The sequence below is a fragment of the Xiphophorus maculatus genome, chromosome 21 (genome assembly GCF_002775205.1).
Source record: "Xiphophorus maculatus strain JP 163 A chromosome 21, X_maculatus-5.0-male, whole genome shotgun sequence".
In the NCBI taxonomy this organism is placed as follows: domain Eukaryota; kingdom Metazoa; phylum Chordata; class Actinopteri; order Cyprinodontiformes; family Poeciliidae; genus Xiphophorus; species Xiphophorus maculatus.
Genome location: NC_036463.1, coordinates 10189754 through 10203844, shown reverse-complemented (window position 1 = coordinate 10203844; position 14091 = coordinate 10189754). Strand labels below are relative to the sequence as shown.

Here is a 14091-nt window from a genome sequence, read left to right as displayed (position 1 = left end):
ATCAGCACAACTAAAGATTTTGTTTCAGGCGCCTCAGGAATCTTGGCTTATGCAACAAGAGCAATTGGCATTCATGAGCGGATCAACTAAAACTAAACTTTTCAAGCAGTGGCCAGTCTTTTTGCATGAGACCACGGGGAATGTGGTCTGCATAACTGAAGTTATCCAGACAGCTGACTGAAATTTTTGTCTGCTGAAATACAAAAAATCCTTGCTTGGTTGTTGAGAGTATTTTGTGTATTTTCATTCTAAATGTACCCATTTGGAGAATCACACATAGTTCACATGTTTGCTACCAACACTTAGACTTATCATGTGGGTTGTTTTGGACATTTCTTTGTGTGGTGTGGTTCTCTTACTTGACCAACTTGTAGGGATGATTTGGTTAGATGTTACAATGTGTGAAAGCACCTGGTGGGTGGAGTGAATCCTGTTCCTGTTGGAATAACACCCTTTAGTTGTTGTACTTTTTTTCTAATATAAAGGAGACCATGCCACAATCATTCCATTGTATTAAATAAAAAATGTTAATCTATTAGGTTGTTTTCTGCATCTTAAACATCTTAGTATATTGATAATACTTGCATGTATTTATCAATTAATGGAAGCTCTCAGCTGTGAAATATGAGCACAGCTGAGACTTTCAATGTCTTTACAACCACAAAAAACACACATCTCTTCAGACTGGCTTTCAGTAAAAGCTTAGAACTATTTATTACCTCTCATTTCTCACGACTATGTTTTAGTTTTGTTTGATCTATTTATCTATTTTTGTTCTTATAAAATAATAAGTATGCCAAGTATTGTTTTTTATCATTCTAGATTATATGTTTACTATGCCTGGTCTTAATTTTAGAATTATTCCAAATTTTTACATTTTACCTCTCTACAAGTACATTATATTTCTATTTCCTGCATTCTATTGCTAATCTAATTTTCGTGATCTCATTTCCATAGTTTCTTAATATCAATAACTGCTTAATTTATCTCACTTTTGTTTCCTCATTACTATTTTTTGCCAGTAATTACTTGTTTTATCTGTCACTTGGTTTTAACATTTTGATAATTCTCTTGTGTGTGTGTTTCTAGTGATTAAATCTCTGCCTTTATCTTACACTTAACTGTAAAAGTGCTGCATGATCAGTGTCTTCATTCAGGTACAAGACAGAGCTTTTTTTTTTTTTGGCGGAAAATACCTTCCATACCAATTTTATAGACAGCCTTAAAATGAATCTCATAACATGTTTTTGTACTAATGCTCACTTTGTTGTGTTTTGCATCAAATGTAATGTTTTGTTTATGTAAAGAAGTTTTCCAGTAACTTTGCTCTCTTACCTTTGTCATATTGATGAAAACTTTATCTATTTGTTTATTTATATTGATTTGGAAATGTACGAGTAAAACTATTTAGCATTTCTTGATTACGTAATTGTTTGTTACAAAAGGTCACATGCGGACAGCTTTCAGATCCGGTGCGCCACCTGTGGTTGCTTAGCAACGACATGTACGCACACATGGCCAACCACGGCATCGGGATTTACTAAAAGTATTGAGCTTGTAAAGTTAGTCATTGTACACTTTATGTGGTCATGAACGACCTAACGTGACGGTGTATATTTCTAACTTTACGATCTTTCGGCGCTATTTTCATTAGTTTCTACCTCTGAGGCGCACTGGAAGAAGAAAATGACAGAAGACACTTTCGTTGAACCCTTGATGGACAGTCACAGACCCTCGTCGGGAACGTCACAGGTAAGTTGTGAATGTTTTAATTTGGGGAAAGAAATCCATAAAGTGAGTTCCATATGAATTGTATCCCTCTTCTTTTATCCCAGGACATCTCTCATGTATTAATGAGCGTCTTCAAGGGGGTTTACAATAAAGACATAATCGCGAAAGGGAATCTGTTGTCCAATCTCATCAAAACAAATGTGGGAAAAAACAGTTATCATGATAAATATGTTAAGGAGCTGCACCAGGTAACCAGTGGAACAAAAGTTTTTAAGTTTATTAGTATGACAGAGTGAAAGGAAACTTCTCTCTCTTTTTTTATACTGATAGGCTCGTTCTGAATATGAGCAGTGTATAAAAATGGCTGATATGATGGAGGATCACATATGTAAGGGTAAAGCCCAGGCTGCTGCCAAAGAAAGCCGGAACTGTGAGAGGATGAAGGCAGACCTTGTAGATGGTTGTGATTATGCAATGTTTCCAGGTGAGTTGCTCTCTGATTTATAGTTGTATGAACAAGTTCAGCGAAACTACAACTACCAATGTTAAACGCGGTGCTAGCACCATTATGCTGTTGGGATGCTTTTGTTCAAAAGAGATAGGGAATCTGTTCAGGGAAGAGGGCAGACAGAGACCCTAGGCGCACAGTCAAATCTACAAAGTAGTGAATTAGAGCATATTCATGTGGCAGAATGGACCAGTCAAAGTCCAAGTCTAAATCCAATTTAGAATCTGTGGCACAGTGTCACCACTGGAAATTAGAATTTTTGTCTGTAGATGTCCAGAGCTGAGACCAGAAGACTTATAGTGGTAAATGCAATTAAATGTGGTTTTATGAAATATTGCATAAATATGTTCTGCACTGTGTAAGCCAGTCACATAAAAAAATCCAAGGATTGTTAAAGTTGTAATAAGAAAAATGTGAAAAGTTCAAGAGACAGGTATTTCAAAACTGATCTTGTTCCTCATGTTTGTTTTCAGTAAAATCCACCTTTTGCTGGTGTGTCGATGATGATCTTCTCAAAAGAAACAACCTGATCTCCCCTGGGGACTACTTACCGGCAGAGAAACCACAAATACGAGCACCAGCCCCAGGTATGAGATGCTCCTAAGTGACATTTAAGTAATGATTGACTGTGTGAAAGTGACCATCTTTGTCTGGGCATTTTGACAGTAAAATCGAGTTTTGCAAAACCCACTATCTCATTTGCCATACGCACAACCCGGGAGTCTCAGGATCGCGGACCACAGAAGACTTTGTTGGAAATGAATGAGTTGGATGACAGTCTTACTTGTGAATCAAGCTCAGAACCCCAACAAAGCAAGAGAATCCCTAAAATGGTAATTAATAGTAATTAAGTAGAAAAAAAGGGATAGGGTTAGGTTAAGTAGGGTAAGGATTAGGGTTAAGGTAAAGCTATATATTGCAATGATTTAAATAAAATACATTAATGTTTTTGGTTGTATGTGACAAAATGATTTAAAAACGAATATGTTCCACTTGTTCTTAAGCAGACCATACCTAAGCCAACCTGGTTTGGCCAACCAAGCGCAAAAAACCGCACAGAGGGTTGGGAGCAACTTCAGAAGTTTAAGAGAAGACAAAGCGTCCTGCTCGATAGACGAGTCTGTCCTCCAAATGCGCAGCAGTGCAGAAAGTCGTTCAGCTTACCCAAAGTGAAAGTGAAGAATGACCAAGAGAAGAAAAACTCTGACAATCAAAGGTACCAAATAATCTGAGAGTAAAAGAGAAATGTAGATTTATCAGGTTAATGGTGAATAGTTGGTGTACAACAATAGTTGCCCAGCTGTACCAAAGCAGGTGTGTGTAAGCTGATACCAAATGCTTCACAATGTGACTGTTGAACCTGAACCACCGAGGTAGTGAAAACCAGGCAGTGTTTGACATCATCATCCATTTCTTGTCTGTTTTCAAACTGTTCAGTAGCTGCAACGTTAGAGTCATGGTCTGTTCAGTATCTTTACACAGCTGAGGAAGACAAATACAGTCAGGACAAAAATGACTGAAGTATAAGCGTCTTGTTAACAGGGTTTTTTATTTTCCATCCATACACATCTATGCACATGTATCCACGCTCATCCGCGCAGGGTCGCATAGCAGATATTTCCCATGTCCAGTGGTCAATTGGGGAGAGGTTGTGTGTGTCTTGTGTGTGTCACAGAGACACACACAAAATCCATATAAAGCTATTTCAGTTACACACGATGTGAAGTCACCTCTGCTCCTGATATAAATAATTAAAGACCACTCAGAGAGGAAGGTAATGCTGTTTTTATTTTTAAGTTCAAAATTCTGAATTGACTAACATTAGGAAAATCTGCTAGCAATCAACTTTGCACTCGGATACGTGTCTGAAATTGAGTTTTAAATTCTGTTTGTCCGTTTCTTCTTCCTTCTCAAAGCTCTATAGATGAGCTCCACTGTGTCTTCCAGGCAACTCCCCAAGTGATGTTTTTCACAGAATACAGCATTGGAAGTGTTTATGAGGTTTGTTTCAGTAACCAACTCAGAACAATGTGAACCTGACGTAGGCTGAAAATATGCTGCTCTCTAACTTATCCCCCTGCTGCATCAGTCTACACTGGAGCTGAAAAACATGACTTACTCAAGCCGCTACCTCAGAGTCATCCCTCCTACCACTCCATACTTCTCGATAGGGCTGGGTGAGTCTGTTTTAGCCTCTCAGCTCACGTGATGTTGAGATAAATCAAAATAACTTATCTAGCAGATGGGAAACATCAAGTCAAAAATCTTTGGAATGTCATTCCTATTTATTAGCTCCCCACTTGGGAGTAGCAGCTGTGAGTCACCCTGACTATAAAACAATACCAAATTGTCTTGAACATCAGATTCTGTAAAACCAAACTGTTACTTATGTAAAGAGTTTGTGTTTGCAGGAAGATTCCCCAGTGATGAAGGCATTGTTGCCCCAGGGATGAGCTCTAAGTATACACTGCGATTTGCTCCAGACTCCTTGGGAGACTTCAAGGATTTCATGATGGTGCAGACAGAATCTCAGCACCTATTTGTGGTGCCCATTGAAGCACGGAGACCTCCTCCTGTACTTACCTGTAAGCCTCACTGCAAACAGCCTTACTTACTGTACTTTGCATAATGATCCTTTAAAACGCCTCATCCAAAATGTTTTTATAGTGCCCAGAGTTTTGGACTGCGGGTACTGTCTGGTTGGAGGAGTAAAATTTCTGGAGTTCATGTGTCAAAATGTTGGACTCAGCGCTGGGACTTTTTACATCATCCCCAAGGACCAGTGGCCAGCCCCAAATCTCAGGGTAATGTTTGCAAAACTGAAACTATTCACTGCACCCTCAACTTTTATGGTAGAGACTTCAAACTAAATGTTTTCTAATTGCAGTTGCCTAATTGCAAGTTGAAACAAAATGTTCTCTAACAATGAGGTTTGGGTTTTTGTTTTGACTATAAATATACACATACACTAAAATAAGTTGGAAAACATAGTGCTTGAATCTTTTTGGGTTTAGGGTCAGGTTTGTTTGGAGCTGTGTTAATTTTGGATTTACAACACTTGGTGGGAAAATAGTTCTTTGTGTATTAAGGATAGAACCTGTTCCAAACTCAGTGCTGAAGTGTAATTATGGTGCTACTCATGGGATACATTGTACAGGCTGTCATTAAGATTATTAATGCTTTTTTCAAGCATTGCATGTTCCTCCTAGGGATAAACATGCTCCTCAGGTGCTCCCCCTCTCTTAGGAGATCTCAGTCTCCTTGTCAGGCAGGTCTTTACGCAAGCCCTTCCTGTAAAATGCATCAGTGTTGTCTGTCTAGTCTAAAATACTAATAAGAATTAAGAAATACAAAAAGCTCAGAAAAAAATCACACTTTTAAACATGTGGTTTGGTTTCCACAGCTTTTGTTCATTTCAAACCTTGTGTGTTCAGGCAAAATGTTTTGCTTTGTTGTCATTTTCTGACTTATAAATATAGGTCTGCTTTGTTCAAATGACATACTCTTATCTTTCCCCTTTTTGAAAAGTGGTTACTGTAAGGACACTCAGTGGGGACCCGGAAATTCAACCACACACACACAGGAGTTTGCAAAGGACAAAAAGTTTAATTAAATTTTCAGACTCTGGTTGCTGTTCAGGATGAGGTTGTCAAACACAGCACTGAGAAGAGAGGGAAGAAGGCTGGTGATGCACTGATAAAGGGGGTGGTGGGGGTATCTTAGAAATGTTCAGCTTAACTGACCTGTAGAGCTGAGATACCAAGGGTCTGACAACAGGGAGGTGCAGGAAACCAGGTAGAACAGACTACTGTGGAAGCAATGAAGATCTCCACAAGGAGATCCAAGAGGCAACACCCAGGGACTTTGACAATAATCAGGCAGAGGTCATACACAGGAGGACAGAGAGAGCAAACTTAGCTTGACTGGCAGGCAATACTCGATGGTCGTGAGGCAAAGCTTGGGTCAGGGTCCAGAAATCCAGAACAGAAGGGATCTGCGAAGGGCTTGGCAGGGGGGGGTCGACCCATGGACAGAAAAGGGTTGTAGAAACACTGAAGGCTTGGAAGGAACTGCTGGATCTCTAGTGGCTCTTGGCTGTTGATAATCTGGCAAGGAGACAGAGGCTGATAGGTGTTTAAGTAGGGCAGGGCCCAGATGGAACAAGTAAGCAATCAGGCGTGGCAGGTGAGCTGAATGAGTGTTTAAGCACAGCATGGACAGGACAGAACATGAATCATGACAGTTACGAGGTATGGTCACCTATATTACATCTATTTATACCTCAGCTAAACAGGGAAGGCATAGTTTACAGATTAAGCATTCATGGACACTTTCAATTAGAAGACTTCATAAGAAATTCATAAAATGGCTCAGTTACTTTTTTTATTGAAATTGAAGGGGGCATCAATAACTATGTTAACAAAACAACAATTTCTTAATGTGGGATTTCTTAATAAATGTGCTCAAATCAATGGTAGGTTTCACTGTGAGATTCTGCAGCTGTAATTAAAAAATATATGTTATGTTAAGGTGCTTTGCAGATCTTTAGGTTTGGCAATAAATGGGGCTTGAGATCTAAGTGCATTGAAATAATTAAAGACACCTTTTTTTCTTTTTGAAGTCCTTGTCAACAACATACTTTTCTGAGAAACCACCCTTTGCAGTAGGCCCCTGTGTGTTTTCACTGCAGCCAGGAGAAGCCATTGTTGTGGAGGTAACCAGTTTCCCTGAATTTGCAAATTTTAACAAGGACAGTATGTTCGTTGCATAAATTTGTCTGCTTTGCATGAGAGAAAAAAAATAAACAGTCCCAGCAAATTTAATGTGTAGTGTTTTTTTTCTCAGAAAGGTCAGTAATGTTTTCAGTAAACTTACTCATTTATGAGATTTACATGGACAATGTTTATCAGAATTTAAAGGTATATGTATAGTCATCACGCGTTTAACATTTTATTTGATTTTTTTACATGTTCCAGGTTGTTTTCTTTCCAACTACTGTGGAGCATTGCTCTCAGCCATTTGCCATAATCTGTGACAACTGCCAGGTGAAATACATTTCCCTTGAAGGTCAGTGTTTGAAGCAAGACAACCAAGAAATTTCCTCCACTGTTGTTTCATTCTATTTCCTGAGGTGGATTAATGTGTTTGGCTTTTACAGGTGACAGTCAACTGGTTGGCGTTGAGCTTGTGTCTATATCTGGAGAAAATGAGCCCCTCACTGCTGGAGAGATGCACGACCTCACTGCAGAGCACTTTGTCCGTTTCAGCGAATGCCACCCTCACATTGAGCAACAGAAGAGACTTGTCATCAGAAACAATGTGTAAGGCTGACTTTATTGTGTGTTGTCACCGTTAAGCACCTCTTAGTGTATAAAACAACATAGCATCTTACAAAAGTGTTTATATTCGGAAAAGTCTGCATTCAACCCTGTAGTTGCCAGTGACTGTGACTCAGTAGGATAAGTAGTTGCAATCTGAAGGTTCTGGACTTCCATCTTCCTCTAGCCATATCTTGATGTGGACAAGGCACCTAATTGACTACCAATAGATGTATGAATGTGTTCATGTTTGTGAGTATATTTGAGTGAATGTGGCTCTAAAAAGCTGTGAGTGGTCAGTTAGACCAGCATTTTCACTTTTTTCTGCCACTTCTTTCCTTCATCCACATGTTTGTTTGTTGGTTCCCTTACATGGCTTCAAATGGGTCGTTGTTGGCTTTCCTTAAAACGCACAGACTACAGTATAAGATTTACAGGCATACGTGTTTTTAGTGCTTTCTGGTTGAGTAACCATGGTGATCAAACTTAGCATCTGTGTTGTCTTCCTTCTTTCTTCCACCAGCCACTTTTTACTTTTTAACTGGAGGATAAATTGTGCAAGTCCCTAGCTCTCAAGAACTTCAATAAATAATTACTTGAGCTAATCATTCTTCTTTCTTGGATCATTAAATACAAAACTTTTATTTCTCCTTCTTTCTTTTTATTTTTTGTTTGAAGCCACTTGGAGCTGGCCTTCCACTGGCAAATTATGAAACCTAACCTGCGTTCTCTTCTTCCTGGGGAGACCCATGAGCCATCCCATATCCAGTTTCACCCGGACACAAACGACGTTTACCACATGAGCCCTCCCTCAGGCCTCCTGGCTCCCTGTCAGGAACACGAGTTTCTCTTAACCTTCTGTCCAAAAGAGGTATGAAACAAAATTAAGTGTAAAATGCAACAAACATGTTAAGGGTTAATGCGGCAATAATGTTTTCATTTTGTTCAAGTTGAAGGATTATCACAGTGTCTTTCACTTGGTCCTGAGGGACATCCCCCTGATGCCACTAGAGCCTAACGATAACAGGTACTTTTATACTTGCAAAAGAGGCAGTAAGTGCAGCAAAACATGAAATCCAACTAATAAAATCACAAAATACAAAAATAAGGGAACTAAAAATGAGAAATGTCTCTTTTTTTTTTGGTTTTTGCTGTTAATTTTGTGTTTAATTTTTTAATTTTGTGGAAAATCTAGCATCCTTCATCCGGTTCATTCTGGCTCCAAGTTGAACAATGTAATCATCATGGATATAGAGGTCAAAGGGTCAACAGAGCTATACCGAGTCTTACTGGAGCCATACGGTGTCATAATCCCTGGAGAAATATTTATCTCCATCGCTACTCACAGGCAGTTTAAGGTTAATTAAAACAGAGTTTATCTCATTTTATTTGCAGAACAATTAATCCAGTCAAATATGTAATTTTGTTTACTTCATGCTGCCTGTGTTTCAGATGTGGAATCACAGTAAAACCTTCATCTTGTTTCAATGGGAGAGGTTGAACAGCAGCTCCCATGTTATAGACGTAGAGCCATCTGCTGGGAGAATAGGTGCACTGCATCTTAAAGCTGGTTCATGGCAGTTTAGGGCACATAGTTTAAATTTAACTATTTTCATGTATTGTCTTTTTGCATTGAGTTTTTTTATTTGTTTTATTCGTTTCAGAAGAGAACGAGTGCTTTGACTTTGAGGTCATTGTTACTGGAGGGAAACCAGATAAGCTTAAAACCAACCTGGTTTGCAACATACAGCATCGTCACGAACCTGTCAAGTTGCCTATCGAGGTTTCCTTTAAGGTAAGATTTAGCAACATCTAGAAATGCCTGTTTCCATTTTAATATGTTTTTGCATTAAAGTGATTTAATGTTAAATAGGGTCCCACAGTGAAGCTCAGTGTTCCCTGTGTGGACTTTGGGCTTGTGAGGCTCGGGGATGAAGTTCAAACCACACTCTCCCTAACCAATACCACCCCTCTGGAGGCCTGCTGGATGTTTAAGGAGAAGATAAATAATAAGCAGGATCACCAAGACACAAACGCAGTAGAACAGGAGGTAAGCCAGTAAAATGAAAGATTGGGTTAAAAATGAAGAGGATTAGTGTTTAAATCTCATTGATAGTAGCTTATGTATTCGTGCTCAGGTCGTAGTGGAGCCAGGAACAGGTGTGCTGCCCCCCTTTGCTAGTTGCAGTGTGACGCTGCATTTGAACTTAGATTTCTGCCAGAAGTTTGAAACAGAAATGGAACTGATTGTGGAGAATGGGACTACGAGGTAAGCACTTCTACAGCATCTCTCAGAACTGTACCCATCACTTCTGCAACTCTAGGTTTACCAAACTTAAAAAACTGAGACCATAATAAATCAAATACAAATTTTCACCCCCTTATCCACCTCCCTGTATACTCTTGATATTTACATAATAACCTGGTAGCATAATTGTAGTTGCCCTTAAACTACTTTGATAACTTTTGATTTAAGTTCAGCTTTGGGTCATGTGTAGCCACATCTTCACTTGGTAGCATTTGCTACACTGTCTGTTTGGTAAAGCCAAAACTTCTGGGGGGTTTTCTAATAAAGTCATTCTTTTGACAATTTGAATTCACTATGATGCTGAGAAATCCATTAGAAATCACTCTTAACTTTTAGCCCAAAGGTTTAAGATCAGAACTTGATAAGTGTACCAACCTTGTCAAAAACCCCATGGGAAAATGTAATTAGGACAACTAAGCTTTACTTCAGGTTCACCATATTCACCATAATTGATGACTAGCATAAACTGAAGAAGAGTGAATGCTTAAATTGAATCAAAGGTTGCTTCAATAAAGTATTAATTTAAGGATGTGCACACTTTTTATATTGTTTTTTTCTGTTGAAATGCACAGGATATATATTAAAGGTGGAAAAACTTTGAAAATATTTATGTAGCCACTGTTTTTTTAGTCTCATGAACATGGAGTTTTAGAAAGGATGTGAACTCCTTTGAGAGCTGCTGTACTTAAATAGTTCTTAATACACATCCACTATCAAAACATTAAAGATGGTTCTCAGTTCCCAGGTTCTATTCAGGATGAGTTTTTTTCCCCATCATATGTTCCTCACAGTCCTTTTTGGATCCAAGCAGTTGTGCAGTCTCCTCAGGTGTGCTTCTTAAACTGCAAGTTGGTCTTCTCTGATCTTTACCTGGGAGTTCCCTCAACAGGCACTGTAACACTTTTCAACCAGACTCTGCTGCCATCACACTTTAGCTGGAAGGTACGTTCTGCTACTTCTCAAAATATTATGCAACAGCCCCACTAAATCCCATAAAATCATTCTCAATAATGTATTCTCCTTTTTGATCATTTCTACAGAAATATATGCAGTTTGATGTTGTAGGTGAGATTGTTTAGACTGTCAAACCCATTTCTTTGAAAGCAGCTGGTATTTTGTTCCAAGAGGAGAGACAGCTTATATTATGATGAAAAAGTTGTTGCTTTCTTCCAGATTTCTTCTGTTTTAGATTGGTTATGCAATTTGCTTTTGTTGTTTTGCTTACTAAGGGTGTGGCTGATATAAGCAGTTGAATTTAGTCAAGGAAAAAATGCTGGGATTAGGATTCTAAGTCCATTAGGACGTCGCTGTCTTTCTCCCGACAGGAACATCTTCAGGGTAAACAGGCTTCACTGTGCACAGCCACCTTTGATCCCTCTTCTGGTATACTGGGACCCAATGCAACTATGAACATCAATGTAAATTTAACCTCCCACACAGATGTAAGTACCACCTGTGCTGCTGAGAATAGACAGTCATGTGCTTTCGTAACGTGTGTGGTAAAAGATGCTTCTGCTTTCTTTTGTTTCTTTGTAGTTGAAGCTCACAGAAGTGGCTGCTATCTGTGATGTGCAAGGGATGAACTCGCCGCTTGTTCTTCAAATTGTGGGCTCCCAATCCAAGAAACTTTCTGTGTCCTACTCGCTGCCTGGCGCCTGGTACCAAATTTGGTTCTTGAAAACTTTCATTCCAGTTTCACCTTTCCCCAGTTTCATATACTAAAATATTTGTACTTCTAGTCACATAGGGAATAGTGACAGTCCTTCAGCACTGATAATTGACTTTGGAAAAGATGTCATTTTAAAGACGGAGGTGACCAAACAGTTCCTAATGACCAATGAAAGTGCTATTCCTGCAGCTTTTACTATAAAGCCAGAGTTTTTCACCTGCAACGTTTCAATGGCAAACAGCTTGTTAGAGAAGAGGTAAAATACTCTGCTCTATGACCAGAATAAAAGATCATAGATTGAGTTCACCTCACAATAACAGAAATGTTACAAAGTCTGCATTTTAATTACAGACTCACATATTTAAAGACTCCACTTTTCACTGAACAAGTGACAAAAGTAGAAGCCAAAGCACATGAAGGTATAGTATGACTTTTGTATAATTCGCAGGTCTTGGGAACACAATTGAGGTTATTTGATTTTTGTCAGACTTTGTTACCGGCCTTCTGGCTCATGGAAATGGGGCGGCCTTCATGGTCCAGCCAGACTCAGGGCAGCTGGGACCATTTGAGACCAAGACAGTGGATGTGACCGCCTATTGCTTAATGTGGGGAGAATACAGAGATCACCTCATATGCAAGGTGTGTTAGTATTTCAAAGAATTAGAAGTAAGCAATTTTCTCTGTTATCACCCAATTTAGATCTAATCTTGTCTACAGGTCGGAGACCTTGAACCGATGCACATAACTATGCAGATGACTGTGAAGGGCTGCCCACTCTACTTCCAAATGATAGGCCCCCAACCAGATGACCAGTGTCAGGGTCCTACCATGCAGTTAGTTACACACCTTTCAAATAAATTGACGCCTAATTGTGTATCGTCATTGATTGAATCTTCTCTTTTGGTTCAAATTTAAATGCTAGCTTTGGAACTCACTTGTCAGGAGGAGACACCATTTCTCAACCTCTTCGCATCAATAATCCAACCATGTTTGGTAAGTTGTTGTTTGTAAGTTGGTTCTAAGCTTAAACTTTGACTGTCTGTTAAAGAGACAATGACTTCTGTTTTGCACAGTTCCTGTAAAAAGTTGTCATACCCTGAACACATTTTAGAACGATAAAACCACAGTGTGTTTTATTGAGATTTTATGTGATAGACTAACACAAAGTAGAACATAGTTCTGAAATAGAAGAAATGTAAAAGATTGAGTTTCAAAATTATTTACAAACAAAAGTCTAAAAACTGTGGCATATATTCATAGTGAGACATTGTCCCACACATGCCAGTAGATCCACCTCTTCCAGACTTTTTTGATTTTTATTTAAAAGCTCTTTATAAAATAGCTCAAGTTCAGTCAAATTTAGGTTTGGACATTGACTGGATCACTCTAGCACATGAGAATGCTTTGGTCTAAATTATTCCATTGCAGCTCTGGTTATATATTTAGCCTTGTTGGTAAGGTGGAAAGAAAACTTGCACCCCAATAGCAGGTTTTCTTTCAGTATTTCCCTATAATTTGATTCATCCATTTAACCATCAACTCTTGACAGATTCCTTGTCCCTGCAGAAGGAAAGTGTCCCTAAAGGATGATACCACCACCTCCATGTGTTACGGTTGGAAAGGTGTATTAAGGGTGATGTTAAGAGTTATTTTTGTGTTTACACAACATTTTTCATGTAGACTTAAAAGTTCTATTCAAGTCTGGTCAGAGCTCCTTCTGCATGTTTGCTTGTGTTCCCTCGATAGCTTGTGACAATCTACACGTTGGATCTCTTATGGTTCTTCATCCATCTATCGATCTGGAAAAGTTAACAAATCCCTCGCAGCACCAATGAATGCAGACTCTTTACATGAGGAAAAACAAATGGGACCTCGTACGGCTTCCCCAGAGCAGCTAGTTCCTTCTCTTTTGCATCGTCTATTTATTTCATACTCATTGTACGGCACTCCATGAAATGGCACATTTACAATTTGATTGAAACACTTGGAAAAACATTTGAAAAGCTCAATTTCGTAGAACTTCAGTTTTTTGTGCTGGTCTATCACAAACATCCCCGAAAAGATAAATTACTGTCTGGGATAGTAAGTTAAGGGAGGATGAATGCTTTTTCTAGGCGCCTCCATAACCATACTTCATCCAACATAACCATACTTCATCCAACATAACCATACTTCATCCAACATAACCATACTTCATCCAACATAACCATACTTCATCCAACATAACCATACTTCATCCAACATTCTAAATGATCTTTTGTCTGAGACAGATATCCAGGTGGACTGGGAGATTTACAACATTGACGAGAATGACCACACACTGATTGAACTCGTGATGTCATGTGGAGACCACTTCCCGCTGAAGGATGATGATGGTAATGAGCTGCTGAAAGGAACATTTAGGGTTTTTAATGAAAACGATCCAACACAGTGGGAGAAGAATCAGACACCAACATTGGTGGGGACAAGCATGTCCCTTCAAAGTGGTACTGTGAGTATCTCAAACAGCAGAATCCAGATTCTACTTGGGACATGATTGTATGGGCGTTAAATATTT

At 39.0% G+C, this 14091-nt stretch overlaps 1 protein-coding gene across 5 annotated transcripts in view; it reads left to right on the top strand.

Annotated features, from left to right (window-relative positions):
• Positions 1 to 14091, top strand: part of dlec1 (deleted in lung and esophageal cancer 1) — a 29646-nt gene that overhangs the window by 13213 nt on the left and 2342 nt on the right. For 2 of the 5 annotated variants that reach the window (XM_023326608.1, XM_023326607.1), the window contains exons 2-30: positions 1655 to 1752; positions 1836 to 1979; positions 2062 to 2215; positions 2713 to 2826; positions 2906 to 3072; positions 3244 to 3455; positions 4156 to 4240; positions 4329 to 4416; positions 4651 to 4824; positions 4907 to 5043; positions 6861 to 6953; positions 7216 to 7306; positions 7398 to 7560; positions 8236 to 8428; positions 8508 to 8584; positions 8753 to 8915; positions 9010 to 9106; positions 9222 to 9352; positions 9431 to 9607; positions 9696 to 9826; positions 10657 to 10807; positions 11191 to 11307; positions 11402 to 11523; positions 11605 to 11790; positions 11886 to 11953; positions 12022 to 12173; positions 12252 to 12367; positions 12457 to 12527; positions 13805 to 14025. In XM_023326608.1, coding sequence (XP_023182376.1) covers positions 1687 to 1752; positions 1836 to 1979; positions 2062 to 2215; positions 2713 to 2826; positions 2906 to 3072; positions 3244 to 3455; positions 4156 to 4240; positions 4329 to 4416; positions 4651 to 4824; positions 4907 to 5043; positions 6861 to 6953; positions 7216 to 7306; positions 7398 to 7560; positions 8236 to 8428; positions 8508 to 8584; positions 8753 to 8915; positions 9010 to 9106; positions 9222 to 9352; positions 9431 to 9607; positions 9696 to 9826; positions 10657 to 10807; positions 11191 to 11307; positions 11402 to 11523; positions 11605 to 11790; positions 11886 to 11953; positions 12022 to 12173; positions 12252 to 12367; positions 12457 to 12527; positions 13805 to 14025 — 3861 coding nt within the window. In that variant the 5' untranslated portion in view covers positions 1655 to 1686. Of the gene's footprint in view, positions 1 to 1517; positions 1753 to 1835; positions 1980 to 2061; positions 2216 to 2712; positions 2827 to 2905; positions 3073 to 3243; positions 3456 to 4155; positions 4241 to 4328; positions 4417 to 4650; positions 4825 to 4906; positions 5044 to 6860; positions 6954 to 7215; positions 7307 to 7397; positions 7561 to 8235; positions 8429 to 8507; positions 8585 to 8752; positions 8916 to 9009; positions 9107 to 9221; positions 9353 to 9430; positions 9608 to 9695; positions 9827 to 10656; positions 10808 to 11190; positions 11308 to 11401; positions 11524 to 11604; positions 11791 to 11885; positions 11954 to 12021; positions 12174 to 12251; positions 12368 to 12456; positions 12528 to 13804; positions 14026 to 14091 lie in introns of those variants that run through there. The other 3 variants (XM_023326610.1, XM_023326609.1, XM_014476239.2) reach the window with 2 other exon arrangements.